This window comes from Takifugu flavidus, chromosome 7 (genome assembly GCF_003711565.1).
Source record: "Takifugu flavidus isolate HTHZ2018 chromosome 7, ASM371156v2, whole genome shotgun sequence".
Taxonomy (NCBI): domain Eukaryota; kingdom Metazoa; phylum Chordata; class Actinopteri; order Tetraodontiformes; family Tetraodontidae; genus Takifugu; species Takifugu flavidus.
The window spans coordinates 3,618,424-3,633,964 of NC_079526.1; the positions used below are offsets into that span (position 1 = coordinate 3,618,424).

A 15,541-nucleotide genomic window follows, 5' to 3' on the forward strand; every position below is an offset into this window, starting at 1 on the left:
TATTGGTGTCTCAGCGTTTCGCGGTCAGACATCCTGCAATCATTGAAATAAATCTGCAAACAATAAATGTATGATAGTGGCGAACTCTTCCATTTCCCCTCAACTGTTCCATGTTATCCTTCTTGTGTGGTCAGGAGGCAGCTCAAAGAGGCTGCAGGAATGCATGCAGAACTGAAGGCCAACAATGCTTTTAGAGCCATCAGAATCTTGAAAAAGGCACTTGTGCAGTTCCTGTGTGTTAGAATAAACTTTCTCAGGAAGATAAGACGTCCAACTGCCACATGTTCCAGAATTAAGAGGTAAAATAATACAAACAACATGGATTAAAGCATAAAAAAGCATAGAAGGCCACAATTTCTTCCACTTTTCTAACTAAGCAATAGAGACAAGCCCCTGTCTAAAAAATGAATGGCTTACACAATGCAGGAATGACCCTGGGAAGTGGCTGTGATTAGTCTGGCTCCACTGGGCACGATCACAGCAGGGTGAACCTGGCTCAACAGAAACGCTCACAAGGAGGGAGGGGGGGGGAAGGGTCTTCTATCCTTTTCCTGACAATGATTGCTAAGATGATAGTGACATCAACTGTGTAGCAGCACGCAGTGTGTGCAGATCTGTGAACGTTTCTGTGGGACCAAGGCTTCACGGCCGTACTATCATCGCAAGCTAAGGGCGTTTGATACCAAGTTCTCCAATGAGGAAGGACATCAAGGTTATTACCAGCAATAAAGTCTACATTCATTTACTGTGACTTCCTGGAAGCTGTTAAAGATGCAGAGACAGAAACAGGGGAATAATGTATAATATCACAATATTCTTTTACTGTATAACTTAAAACAGACACTGAAATGGTATCAACATTGCTCATAGTACTAGAAACTAATGAATAAATAAGGCGAAGCTCAGGAAATGTGTTACCGTAACGAGCCAGATATTTTCCCTGACTTTGAGCACCACTACAAATGGAGTTAACTATTGTATGTCCTGGAGTGAGAACTGGGAGCTACTGGTTTGAGAAAGACCCATTAACTCTCAGCATTTCTGAAAAATCCAAACTGTTCCTTTAAACCCGCCATCTTATTTGAAGTACCGGTCAAATAAACAGGCCTGCGTTTGAGTGCAAGCTGGCAGATTTTTTGAATAAAAACATATGTGATTAAGATGCCGCTTGGGTCAGCGGCTCTGGCCCACAACACACCAGATGTCACTAGCGGCTGTGCAGGAGGAGCTTGTGATTGAGTCTGAATATTAATGAGAAGAAAGAGGGCTTTTCCAAACGCTTTATGTTTGTCCCAATAAGGGTCACCGGCTTTGACGGCAAACTTCACAGAGACAGAAGTGTGTCACCGAACACGGCTCGCCCTTCAACTGGGAGATTAGGGCCACAAAGTGTCCCAGATTAAAGAGCTCCTTTCGCTCTTTTCTTCTCATAAAAACTGTGTATTGTTTATTCTTTATAATCTGTAAAATAGATTTTGAGCTCTGCAAAGTTAAAGTGCTTCAACCACAATTCAAAGCCGTTCCTGGCTGAAAGGCCCGTGGCTCTGAGCCACCGCTCCTGATGAGATAGAAGGAAGTGCTGAACGGAGTATCAGGCATCTGGGAGGATCAGCGCGGTTCTGCCGATACCGCTGGCAAGTTTCAGCCTCAGGCCAATATATGCTGCTGGCATCTGCAAACGCTCACAATCAAGCTTTTCTTTAAAGAAAAACAATACATGGGAGGAGAAGTGCCAGATTATTATTTTTATCATAAGAACAGGGGAACATGTGAAAAATGCTGTTTTAGCCTTTTATATATTATCACAGTCTGCAGGCAGTTAGTTTAAGCTGAAAAAAAATTATCCTAATTTATAGCATGTCTCATTTTTTTTTCTTGGCAGCCAAAGAAGTGTTGTTTTTATACTACTATTTCATATTCTGGATTTCAACATTGGTATTTTACTCTTGGCACAATATTCATCACAGTTCCGATGCTCATGTGTGCTTGTCTCCTGTACAACTGTATTTATGAACAATGTACACCCGACAATAATCATGGTGCAGCTACTCCTGGAAGCTGGTCTATAGTTTGTTTAAGGAGGGAAATGATATATCAGCAGATTGTGGTTTAAACGTCTGGCACCTGCTTTGTCATAAAATCTGGAATTGCGATTTTATAACTGATAGAAATCACGGCCACACACTCAGTTCCTCCTGTTCAGCCATCACACATCCCCTCAGAAAGTAAAAGTCCAGACGGACAGGTCACATCTGTACTGGATCCTCTGTCACGCTCTTTATTCCTTCACCCTGGGGGCTCTGGGAATGTCGAGACTATGCTGCTGTCCCCCCCTTTCTTCCCTCCACATCCAATTCCTGATTTTCAAACCTATCGGCTGTGACCAACACAAGCTGTGCTCTGTGTGAAAGGTGAGGTGTATCTTTATCCTCTGATAAGTGCACGGCCCAAAAAACAAAATAGGACTCGAGCAACTTATGCAAATCACGTGGTGACATGAAACACATAATAGACGCACACAATAATCCACAGGATCAAGCGCATATGCAAATGATTTCCATTGACTCAGCTGTTGTAGTGTGTGTGCGCGTGCGCGTGTGTGTTCCAAGGGGAAAAACCACACACTCACTTGGTCGTTACATGTGAAATTCCAGGGACAGAGGCCGAACCTCATGTTTGATGTCTTATCATAAATGTGTCCTTTGAGGACCTGGAGAAAAGGTTCTTTGTGTGCACGTTGAGCAGCACTCCCACAGATCCTTCCTCGTCAATGCCAGCGGCGCCAAACAGCACATCCATGGCGATAATCCCCACTGTCAGCGCCTGTAAATTAGATCTTCTTAACCGCCACAAATAATGCTACATTTAACAGCTCGCTTCCACTTACAGCTACAGATGTCAACAAACGAGCGTGGGTGAATGGAGCTCTTTGGAATGAAAGTCTCTGAGGGCATTAATCAACCCGCAACTGCCAAACAAAGCAATTATTATTCCATTCTAAAGAAAAACACAGGTGCATTTCTACTCATAACCACACAGGTCACATAAAATTTGCTGTTAAAGTTCATCTGTCCTTATTTTCTAAATGGAGATAAAGTGTGTTGATTATCCATTAGCATCCATTTCAAGACTTTGAACACTTTGAGTTGTGGCCTACTTCAACTTGACCACGTTTTTGCATCTCGGACACAGCAGCTTTGCCCATGAAGCCGCAGGCGCGACACCTGGCCCAAATTAAATTGAATTAAAAGACAATCAGAGTGCATATTTCACAATGGGCGGGATGGGAGTCGAACCCCTGACCCCGGGTCAGTGCCATCGCCGATGAGCAACAAAGACCTGCGTTGAAGATACACACTTTGCAGATGGAGAATGAAGAAGCAGCTGCCAAGTGCTTCAGAGAGAAGAAGCTCTGCATAGTTCTCCCTTATAGCATGACTGGTCACGCATGACGTCAGGGGTTCAGGCATGTACGTCTGTGTGCCACACATGTATTGTTTACTGTGAGGAGCAGAGGAGCCCGATGTCACATCTCAATATGGCAGAGTCATCTTTACATTTTTCCTGACACATCAGTGTACTGTTGCACTGTTTTTTTTTTCTCCACGATTTTAACTGTTTTCTGTTTCTCCTTGAAAATAGGAATAAATCATTGGTTTCATTAGGTTTGGAGAGCTGTGGCATTTAAATTAAAATGTTCTGAGGTGGTTTTACTCCCTTGCGTGAAGGTATAAACTAATGGTTGTTTCACAGATGAGGAGGGCTTCACAGGGGAGGTAAATCACTCCTGGACACCTTTGCTTCGGTTCATTCCCAACATCTCATGTTTCTCCAGCGTTCTTGTGGCAGAGGTCACAAAAACAAAAGCTGTGGGAAATGCAGTCGGTCGACTGAGGTTGTGCAATAATCAAAGAGAGCCTAACAAAACAGTCTTTGCTCCAACATCACTTTTGGTGGAGTCTGATCACTTTTGCTTCCCCTTTTGATAGAAAATAGCACCATCAGCTGTGCACAGTATTGACTTAGCCTGTTAGCTGTCTGGCAGATGCATCCTGATTAAGATCAGGATCAGTTTTCCTTTAGTTTGTAGAACCCAGAGGAGAATGTACAAATGCCTAAGACATTAAAAATGGAAACACAAGACATACAATAAACACAACAATGGCTCATTTAAATCCTTTAACTATTCCCCGTCTTCTGTTTGTGTTGTTCATGAGCCAAAGTGTTCTCAAAGTGCATGTAGAGAGCACCACCACCACCACCACCACCAAGGTTAGAGAGAACATAATTCGCTAATGATAGTGCAGAAAGAATTCTTTATTTTGCAGCAGCTCAGCTGCCGCAGCGCTGGGCTTTGCTCAAAGGAGTCAAACAGGTTGAACCATTCTTTGGAAGAACACCAGTGTCAACAATATGAAGAAATAGCAGCACCAAATAGGGTGTGAGAACCTCTGCATCATATGGACCTGTCATGCTTCGCGCAGTAGCAAAAATTACAGTTTAGACTAATAATGATAATTGATGATTGACGTGAAATAACCTCAAACTCATTGGCCAGAACACGTAATGGGTAATAAAACAAAGAAGGATCTTATTTTAGCTCTAACTGCAGCTTGATAACTTGTTACAAGATACATGTTTGTAGTTTCACTTTCACTTTAGTTTGCTGGTTAATAATAAGCCCTTCAGCCTTGCTCCTGATCGCATATTAATATTATATTATTATTATTATAATTATATTATATTATAATTATATTATTATTATATTATTAATATATCGCATATAATATTCCTGGTAGATTGGAGAAAGATTTTCTCAGATTTCCTGCATGTGAAAATCTGCCCACAGGTTGCCCGTAATATATAAAGAGCAGTAACTAACAAAATACTTCCTTAGCTCTCTAAGGGACTCACCTTTGCCCTAAATTCACTCAAGTTAAAGAGCCGTTTCCACAAAAAACACCGTAAAATGGTGCAACAAAAGCCAGAACAAGTGCTATTCAAGCCCAAATGGCCTACAAACAAGAAAAGTCTACACAGCTCCAATTAGGCCTTTACTCCCTAATTCAGCTCCGTAAACAGGAGATAAATTGTCTGTTGATCTGTAAACACACCTCAGTCACCTTCAGAGCCTCAGTCAAAGCCTTGGCATCTTATAATTCCTTGCTGTGGATAAAACAGTGGTGGAACAGTGGTGATCCAAAGATCAGGGCAGCATAGATGCCCCTCCCCATATTCTGCAGTCTAAACCAAGAGATCAGACGCCCGTAATCTCCATTGTCCCGTACCGTGTAGACGACAGGGTCTCACCGTGGCCCACTTTAACAGGCAGGGCCATCTGCAGAGTTACAGATGGTCCCGGTAATGTCTCCCAGGTTCCCACATTTAGACGGAGGGTTAACCTGATATGATCCAGTGGGGGAAAAAAAGGAGAAAAAGGCCACATAAACACAGCACGAGTGCAGAACTGTGAACTCATCACAATCCACAAGCCTCACCCCTGAGTGTGTATTATCTTTTATAATCCAGAATAACACGGGCGCTGTTTCTCACACCACATCCATGTTAAATCACAGCTTTGCATCCACAACATGGATTCCCTACAACCCATATGCTTTTGATTACAGTGTGTTCTTCTCATCTGTCAGACTCTAGATGTGTCTGATCCACCTCTTTGTGCCGGACCACTAGAAACACACCCAGAAAAACCAGACACTACCTAGCACAACTCCCACCGGTTCAGGACCCACCCTGTTCAAACTAACACGGTTCCCCTGGTGAACACAAACACAAAGTCTTTACAACGTGACTGAACAGACTTTGATGGAGGTGATAAATGAGGCTGTTTTGTTCCCATATGATGCCACCATGTTGCTCAGTTTGACGCTGAACAATTGGACAGGCAGGACAGCAGAGAGTTAAGTAGGGACACACTTAAAGGACACATGTCGTGAAAGAATTCACATCAATGGCCCTCAACTTCTTCGCCAAGTGGGTTCAACCACTGCATTTCTTCCTTTAGACGCGGCGCTGCCAAGGTAACTGTTCAGGGAGGCTTTTTAGCGAGAGCTGTATTCAAACGTCTCCTGATTGGCTCTCGGACGTCAAAGACACAAGCCTTTGCTTCCAGCACTGTGGCCTGGACTTGATGTTAAGACGGAGATGGGTGGTTGGAGACTGGGAACGCTGATGGGCATGGCCCGGCTTTGTGTCCATCACTGAGAGGTAATGAGACATACAAAACCTCTGAGCAGACAGCCAGCTGGCGGGCAGCTCGCCTGCAGAAAGAGGTCTACGAGGGTAGGCCTTCAGCCCAACTTGGGTCTGTTTCAGCGTGGCAGACGTTCAAGCCTTGTTTTCCATTTCCTTTGCACAAGAACGTTTATGTCTGGACCTCAGACAGGCGTGTGTGTCTGTATTTCCTGTGGCGATCATCTGAATCACCTCTGCTGTGACTTACTTGTGGGTGGTGCCTCTGGGGAGGCCTTTGGACCCAGTTCAGACCTGGAGTCAACCACAGGCCTTTGAGTCACCATTAGGAGTTAACTGGAGGTGTTACTGGTCAATACATTCTGGAGGGATTGACGTATATAGAGAATGGGATGGGAACAATGACATTTTTTCGTATTTTTTAATTTCAACTATACTTCTGACAATCAGAGACGGATTCAAACAGTATCAGAAAACTGTCTTTGTTTATTAGCTTTGTATGAGCACCAGCTTCTAGTATTATCATTACTGTATATAGTAACGTCAGAAAAACACTTTTAAGAACAAATGTGTGCATTCTGGCAGTTTCTGTCTTGGTTATGACACCAAACAGCCAAGTTCTCAAGTGCTGGAAGTGTCGGTGCAGCAGATGCTCTTTCCCACAGACAGACTGATAAACACCATCACTGTGGGGACTAACGGGCCCTTTCAGTGATCAAAGGTTCTACGTATGAAGAGAGACAAGCACCAATGAGAATTCCTAAAACCTATATAATTCCTGAGCGACATCTGATGAGGTTAAGGGCTTTTTCCGAAGGGAAGTATTCCTGAAAGTATTGCTGCAGGAAGGGAGTCTAAATGAAAGTTCTAATGAAAGATGCCTTCCACTCTTGGAACTCCCAGGCTGACAACCAACACAGGGGCTTATCAATTAGTAACAACAACGGCACTGGCCTCAGGTACTTTCCTGCAACATGTTCAGCTACTATTTCAGATGCAGCCTGAGGGAATTCTCTGCTCAGCCTAACTCACAGCAGGCTGACCCTCCGTTCGCTCTGTGACGCAACACAAGCCAACAGCCCTCGCATTTCCCAGAAATGACTAGCCATAAAAAGTTATTTCCAGCACCTATTTCTCCGGGGTCGGACTAAAAACAAAACCAAAAGTATAATAAATGTTTAATTTAGGACACATGGACAGCTAAGCCAAAGTCTCCCCTCGTAAGTGAAAAGTTTAATCTGCAAAAACTGTACAGAATGTTTGCAGCTGCTATCCAATGTAGCATCAAAAGAGTATTTAAGTAATGCCTGTTGAGATTATTTGATGGCCTTTACCCTCACCAACCGTATTTATAACTTTACTCAAATAAATGGGAACGCGCTAAAATTTTCCAGGCCATTTTCCTGCTGCATTAAGTGTTCATCATTCATCCACTTTAACAGCAGATTAGTACAGTAATCATCCCAACATATAAACCTAAAGGAAATGAATTTATACAATACAGTATCATTAGAAGTGTAAAGACACATTTCTCACAGATGTAGCTGCCAGGACAGAGTGATTCTCATAAAAGCTGAGCAGCAACTATGACAGAGGGGAAAAAACGGGGTTTTCCCAAAAACGACCTCATTTTTTCTCTCCATTTTGACATGTTCATTGTTTTGGGAGTATAGACGCACAACAAAGCTGTTGACTATCACTAATAAGCACCCAAATAACTACTGATGCTTGGCTTCATGAGTGTAAACAATAATTAGCCAAGGCATAATGAGACTATTGTTAAGAGTATAAATGCCGAGGAGACGCGTAAATCTGGTGGAAAAGAAGCAATATAGCATTTATGTCTTCAAACAGCCATCAAACTCCAGTGGACGTTCCCTCTAGGTTACACCACTTCAGAGAGTACAACCAAGAACCCAGTAAGAGCATCAAATGTTAACTAGTGTAACCAGAACCAGCCATTCATTTTAGGTTGACTGCTGGTAAGTAAATTAACAAAACCATTGCAAGTCAACCAATTTTGTGCCATTTTTTGTACAACCCAGGTCAGTGTCTCCTCAGTGGGGCTGCAGGGAGCCGGTCTGGCTGAAGCTCAAAATTAGAAACTGGGATACGATGAGAGAGAGTGAAAGAGAGAGATAGAGAGAGAGAGATGCCTGAGGAAGCAGGCAGGCACAGAAATTACTGGCAAGGGAAAAAGATGAATCCCGATGGCAAGGAAATATCCTACTCAAGGAGAACAGAAAGTGGGGGAGGAGCAAAGGCCAGTGAAAAGGGTGAGCTCGCGTGTGCTTCCAAGCAAAGTTGTCTGGGTGGAGAGGGGACATCCTAGCATGCTAACTTATCCAGGAAAGACTGTAAAGAGGCCTCAGGTCATTCTCAGTTGTGAGGCATTTAAAAGATGCACATCTGGCAGAAATCTGAACTATGAAGAAAAGACGTGTAGAAAATCCCTGCTGGCTAATAAATCATTGATTTACTGTGTGAGATCTCGCCTTTTCTGTGACGCAGAGCTTGTGCCGGGAGGAAAAAGTTCATTAAAAAAACCAATCACGATGTCAAAAGGGGCTTTAAGGAAAGGTGCTGATGTGACAAGAAGCAGAGGAAAAATAGTCCTTATCCAGGGCACAACAGGAAGTAGATAACACGGGTAGGCTGGCTTTAAGTGGTGTTTATATGAGATTGGCAGCCAAAGGATGCCAAATATACATGCATATAACATAACCCTGCATATCCATGAGTGCTATCCTAAACTACTCCACCCTCACCTCCACTGGTGCTGTAATCCATCACTTGGAAGGTGGTAGGAAGGACATAAACATCCTTTTCAACTTTCCAGATTCAACCCGGTTGAGCCACTCAGTCGTCCACAGTGGCACAGCGAGTTCACATTCCAGTCAAATCCCAGTCTAAACACCTGCATGGCAAAGACTGCAAACCCACACATGGTTCCTTCCTCTTAGACCAGCTCAGCTCTCAATTTCCCCACCGCCCACTTTTCTCTTGCCACTCAAGTGCGTCTCAGTATCAGATGAAACAATCTCTGAAAAGTCTAATTTTGCAGGCGTTTAGCTGCGCACACTTGAATGCAAGATAATGAAAGAAAAGAAGTGTCTTCAGAGAGCAGGTAGACATCACATATGTTTAATAAAGGTTTTATCTGTGATTTCCTTCTATCCTCCCACAAGAGACCGAAGCGATTCTCTTAGGGGGCAGTTAGAAATGCGAACTAACTGGATTTTACTTGACTTTTTATCCTGTCTTCAAGGAAAAAATCTGAGGGTATGTCTTGACATTTCTGAAAGATTAATTCATTGCGTAATAGTTAAGCCAGTCTTTGTGATGTGATGGTAGTGGGGCTGTGGAGGATCCCACAGGCATGCTGGGAGATCATATCAGGGATGCCAGCGCTGGCGACTGGAGAAGCTGTTGGCTAACGGCAGCAAAACAAAGGCAAGGCGCTGGCATTTTAAAGGCTGCTTTGAGTCGTCAATATTTCTCCCGGTTGCCACGGAAAAGAATGTGGGGACGAGGTGTCGTAAACGTTGGGCTCCACAAAGGTCAGCTCAGCCTAAATACAGGTGTGCATTAACCAGATATCTGGCCAAAGCTTTGCTTTCTTACATAATACTGTGTTGTGTAGGTCGCCACACTTGACAACTCTGTGAATTAGTGTAAAAACAAAGCAACGTTATTATGCGTTAGGAATGAGCTGAACTGGAAGAATCTTTTGAAGTATTAAGTTGAATCTGACGGTTTAACCATTCATGGCCCTATATGAGGGTCTTGCCGGATCGCTGACCTGTAGCTGTTCAGCATCATGTCAAACATTAAATCCACCCTAATTGGCTGCTGAAGTCTTTAGAGACCGAGCGATAAGCAAGATGGGGGCGGCTGTGTTTGCTCTTTGTGTTGTGTGTAGGGGGGATGAGGGACGGTGGGTGGGTTATCTGGCTTTTATGGTCGAGGGGTGACTTTCCACCTCCTTTTAAGAATAAGCTTAATTTGTCATGGCAGCCCTGTGGCCCACACTCAGAGCTCTATAGAGTGACGACCACTGGGAGTCTTATTTGATAAGAGGGAAAAGAAGGGACACACAAACAACCCTGAAGGCAACGAGAGAGTTTACCTTCGTCTCTAATTCCTGCAGCAGCAGCAACAACCTGGTGCCTGCAACAAACGGGAGACAAACACAAACCCTGTTGTATATACCTGAGAATATACACGAGGGCAGAAGTGATTTAGGTGAATGAACCATGTCCACGTGCAACCCACATTCAGAAGCACTTGCTCTCGTGGAGGGTCCAGCCACAGGAATGTAAAGTGTAATCACTTGCACGTTTCCCTCAAGCAACTTCAACCTAATTTAGAGAACACCTCTATTCATAAATAAACACGACCTCATCCTACTGAGTCCCATCGCCCCCTCGTTTTTCTCTCTCTCTCTCTCATCACAGCGGTCTTGCAGGCCAATTTAGGGAACACGTGTGGGGTGCAAGGTCCCTGAAGTGCAAGCGAGCGGTGTGGTTTCCTGGTCGTTGGCTTCTTGGAATGTTTGACTTGACAGAAAAGGTTCAGAAGAAACCACTTCAATCGTGCGCTGAGCAACAGAGGGGGCTACGCTGCTGAAACACAGGCAAAGTTAATGTGAAGCTGTCAGTATAACATGGACAAATGACCCTGGTATATAAAAAAGTGCTGCTAGTGAACAGACTGAGAGGTTAATACCAGGCTACAAGCTGAAAACTGAACCAAATCACTATAGTGGAGGGTTTGGACAACATCTGAATGAAGGCAGGAGGGCACGGCATCTTTTCTGGCTGGGAAGAGGGGGAAGGTACGGGAATAAATGAGTGAGTCTTTGAAATCTGCTCTATAATTAGCAGGCGTATTATATCTGCAGGTTGTCAGGACCTGCAGAAATATGCTGATGTTTCTGATAATGAGAGAGGGGTCGAGGCTCTCGCTGCTTTTCCAAACATATAATCCAAGAATCACTGATGTATTTCTTTCATTTAAGTCTCCCCTTTTGCTGTCGGAAAGACAGAGCCCGGTGCCATCTTTTCTCATCTATCCCAGCCACAGTTGACTTTACTAGAGCCCAGAAAAGCTCTGATTTCACTCACTGATGACAAAGATTATCATTCACGCATGCTTTAGGATCCTAACGCAGACCGAGTCAGCGTGCATTGACTTGTTGTTGTGTCCTCACTTTGTAAATCAAAGTCCCAGTAATGGCTGGAGTGAATCAATGGAATACGAGGGAAGGACAGTCAGCAGCCTAATGTGTTTTCCTGCTCCGAGCTACTCTCGTGGAGTTTATAGTAGTAGCACAGATGATACATTACAGCGCTCCCGTCCACAGAAACACTCGGCCCCGGCCACACGGCTCGCAGACGGTACTGAAGTGGATCACTGAGAGACTGCGGAACATAAATACATGGCGCTCATTCCTACTCAAGAGGTTGTTTAAGCGTGCGGTGAAGTATCTTAGATAAAAACACAACATGCCTTTAAGCAAATAAGGAGCTTCAGGCTCGTGTGTTTTCTTAAATCTAGGGCCACGAGGGGTTAAGGAAGGAATTACTGAAGCTGGAGTCAGTGTTCACTCAGCACTTGACAGCTCTAATAACTTTAAAGGGACATTCACCACTTTACTGACTGAATAACAAGTCCGCACATCTTTTCTAGCAGAAGGACATGAACGGATTTCCGGTTTTGCTGTATTGTTCTTGGTTTAATCTTGAATATTTAATATTTGAACACAACAATAATAATGAAAGGGAATGATGAATTTCCTGTTCTGACTGCCAGTAGACAGGACAGAAAGTATGTTTGTCATCTAACATGTATGCTCTTGTGTTTAACGTTGTTGGGAACTGCACCTTTGAGTGCATCCAGTCTTCAAAGGGATGGTGAAAGACACGTGTTGTGGGACCAGAAAAGCCCCGGAACCCCTTGCAGCCATGAGTGCAGCTCATCCAGGAGCACCAAGCCTGTGTAACTTAAACCCCAGCAGAGCCAGGACGCTGATCAGAGAGCTGGAGCGCTCCTGTCTGTCAAACACCGACCCTAGTGGGTGTTACACAAGTATAAGTGTGTAAATGTGTGTTGAAGTGAAAGGCAGAGGTTAAGAGACTAGTGGGAAATGTGGAATTGTGTCAATTGGATTTTCCGAGTTTTCCTCTTCACTATCCATTTAAGTGCTGGGGATCATTTTGTTCCTTTGGCCGTTGGATATCGGAGGCTGGAATTTTACTTCCAATTACTCAAGCGCGTTGTGCTTGAATATTTTTGTACCGTGCTGCCCGTGCACACCCTACAGCAGCTGTGTAACCTTTTCAGAGACTCACTACCTGATTCTGCACAATTCAGCGTGGCATCTGCAGCTGTGTTCCGTAGCAGCCGACCCGGAGACAGGACACAGTCACATCATAAAAGCCCGCACCCACCCACGGAGAGCTCTATTTACACTGATTGTCATTCAGATTAGGGAGGACACTGTTGTTTATGGTTGCCCCTGACACCATTAATATGAAAAGCACAATTAAGAGTAATTAGGCTTTTCTAGGAAAAGGAGGTTAGCTGTTGGAAGTTGCACGCAGACGTCCTGCGTGACATGCACCAATATAGGTTATGATTCCATCCCAGTATAACCTGGAATGGCGCTTCTGGTATGACAGGCATATATGCAATGTTTAAGCTTAAGCACATGCTGGGTTCCCAACAAAACGAGACAAACAATGATCTGTGGGAAAATAAATAAAATAAAGCCGGGGCGCGCTGTCACATGCATGCACCCGTTATCACCGTGTAACGACGGATCTCTACGAGCAGCAAACACAAACCGATGGAGCCACTTTTGATCAGGCTCAAACTGTGTTTGTGTCCAAGCAGAAAATCGGACTCTCCGAGTAACGACGTCCCACCGCCGCTCCAACCCAACCACGAGGCCTGCGAACAACCTCTGCAGACACCAGGAATGAGAAGACAAGTGGTGGTGGTGGTTGGGGGGTGGTGGGGGATACCTTTAGGCTAAATAACCAGTCACAGACCAGAACAGGAAGCAGGGACTATGGAACATGCGAGGACATGCTGAACCTAAAGCTGGGACAGATTCACTGGGCTATGTCCAAGGGCAGAGGAGATGCTCTTTAGGTAGACTGCAGAACCCGCTGTAACACACACACACACACACACACACACACACACCACACACACACACACACACACACACACACACACAGAGTATCATATCACCTCTTGTTTGTGTGTGTGTGTGTGTGTGTGTGTGGGTGGGTGTGTGTCCAGGGGAGGGGGTGCGGGAGCCTGCCGGTGGCCACATGCTGCGATATCTGGGTAATGAATTCTTAGCTGTGGCCAAGGAAAGTTCAACAGGAGGAGCAGGAGGTCAGCAGAGCATCGTTTATAACCGAGTAACTACAAAGAAGTTGCGTTTTGTATCGGCTGAACTTTTTAACTACTCCTCAGACCAAAGTGCGTCATCGCCAAAAATCCACCTGTAACACAACTAAAATGCAAATAAAAAAAAGGATTTGAATCATCTTGAGGCTTTGGCCCATCAAGAGTAATAGATTAATAATAAAAGTAATAAAAGTGCGTGGTTATTAGCACAAACAAGAAGAATATCCCCGCTGTCACACGCCCATAGCCCGGTATTAAAACAACACAGCCATGTGATTAAATGCTAACGTAAACAAACGCATATTAGCCCTAAAATGAAAGAAAGGCTTCATTCACTGTGTGTAAATATTAGTTCTGCGATGACCTGCACCGGTTCGACCCACGTCCAACTCGCTGTAAACTTAGTTGAATGCATTTTCATCTGCGCCAGTCATTTAAAAGACAGAGTCGCGGAGTAAAGTAACGCGTTACTCACGCACTGCCTCCTGTTTGGGGTCCAGTTCGGAACAAGTGTGTTGAAGTTGGCCAATTCTGCCCTGAAGCCCCCTGACTCGCTGGTTGGTGGTGGTGAGGTCGGTCTCCAGCTCCTGGAATATGGAGCAGGCATGTTTGGCCAGGTCCGACAGCTGTCGCAAGGTCCGGGACAGAGCCACGTTACTGATGGAGACCAGATCCTCGAAAAGCAAGCTCTCCTCGTTCGGGATCTGATACCTGCACAGCAACTGAGGCTCCACTATTCGTTTGGCAAAAGGCATGTTGGTTCGGACCGGGGTGTAAATCCAACAAAAAGTGGCTGAAAAGTGAGCAGAAAGCAGTTCTCTCCCCTCAAGCCCTGCTCCGCTTTCTGCGGATTCAGCTGCGGCTGCCCCTGCCGATGCCCCCCATCCTTGCAGTGGTCACGGAGGACTGTGGTGCTCCTGGCTGCGGCGCCGGGTCATCTGCCGTCCCGAACGCGGCTGCGGCGTGTGGCTCCGCTCGGAGCTCCAAACTGGAGGTGGTTTTTAAAAAACGGTGGCGGGGAAATCCTGGAACGGATCAGCGGGAGACCGGATCGGGACTCTCGGCCGTCTCTTGAAAACAAGATTAAGTAGCATGAAAATCTGCCATTAAGAGTCAATATTACAAGGACAATATATTATAATATTCAGATATATTAAGTATTTATAGGGTTACTGTCCACTGAGGTCATGTGATAGCCGATTCTAATGAAACTTTGAGGAAATGCTGATAATGGGCCAAGGAATAGATCACCAATTATTTTTTGATGGGACTTTGACCTTTGATAATCATAAAGCAAAACAGCTCCTTCATTGTGATCAGTCTCAGAATTTTCTTCAAATTTTATTGGACCACAACTGTCCACCCTGACAGAAATATGACCTGATTCCAAATTTCAGGTCAGGGATCAAAGGTCAGCACCATAAGAGCTCATGTTCATTCCATGCTTGATAAGGCATGGTGGTGCCTTCAGGAACTCTTTTTCCCCTCCAAATTTAGCACAAGGGTTAAATTATTTGCTTACTTCGTGTTTTCTATTTCTTGAAGATAAGTGAAGATGAGTATTGACCAGGATGGCACGCACACACACACACACACACACACACACACACACACACACACACACACACACACCACACACACACACACACACACACACACACACACACTTGCTAAGTTTTTCTTTGCGGTGACAAATTTGGTTTAATTTTCGCTCTCCCCTCTGTGCGCAGACCTGACAGCCATGGGACAAGCTTCATTCACATTTGCTGAATGAGTGTTTAGCTAAATCCCAGCAGCTGACAGCACCAGAATCAGTAGAGGTGACAGCCTCAAAGCCCTTCCTGTTGCCTAATGTCCACAGCAGAAGTGCAAACCTTTGCAAAGTGCAGCCTGGGACAAAGAAGAG

General features: G+C 44.7%; 1 protein-coding gene across 3 annotated transcripts in view; it reads right to left on the reverse strand.

Annotated features, from left to right (window-relative positions):
- The window catches only part of nhsa (Nance-Horan syndrome a (congenital cataracts and dental anomalies)), a 41,925-nt gene extending 27,313 nt beyond the window's left edge, over positions 1-14,612 (reverse strand). For 2 of the 3 annotated variants that reach the window (XM_057037166.1, XM_057037165.1), the window contains exon 1: positions 14,111-14,612. In XM_057037166.1, coding sequence (XP_056893146.1) covers positions 14,111-14,390 — 280 coding nt within the window. In that variant the 5' untranslated portion in view covers positions 14,391-14,612. The remainder of the gene's footprint in view (positions 1-14,110) is intronic. The other variant, XM_057037168.1, reaches the window with a different exon arrangement.
- Between the last annotated feature and the right edge of the window lie 929 nt (positions 14,613-15,541).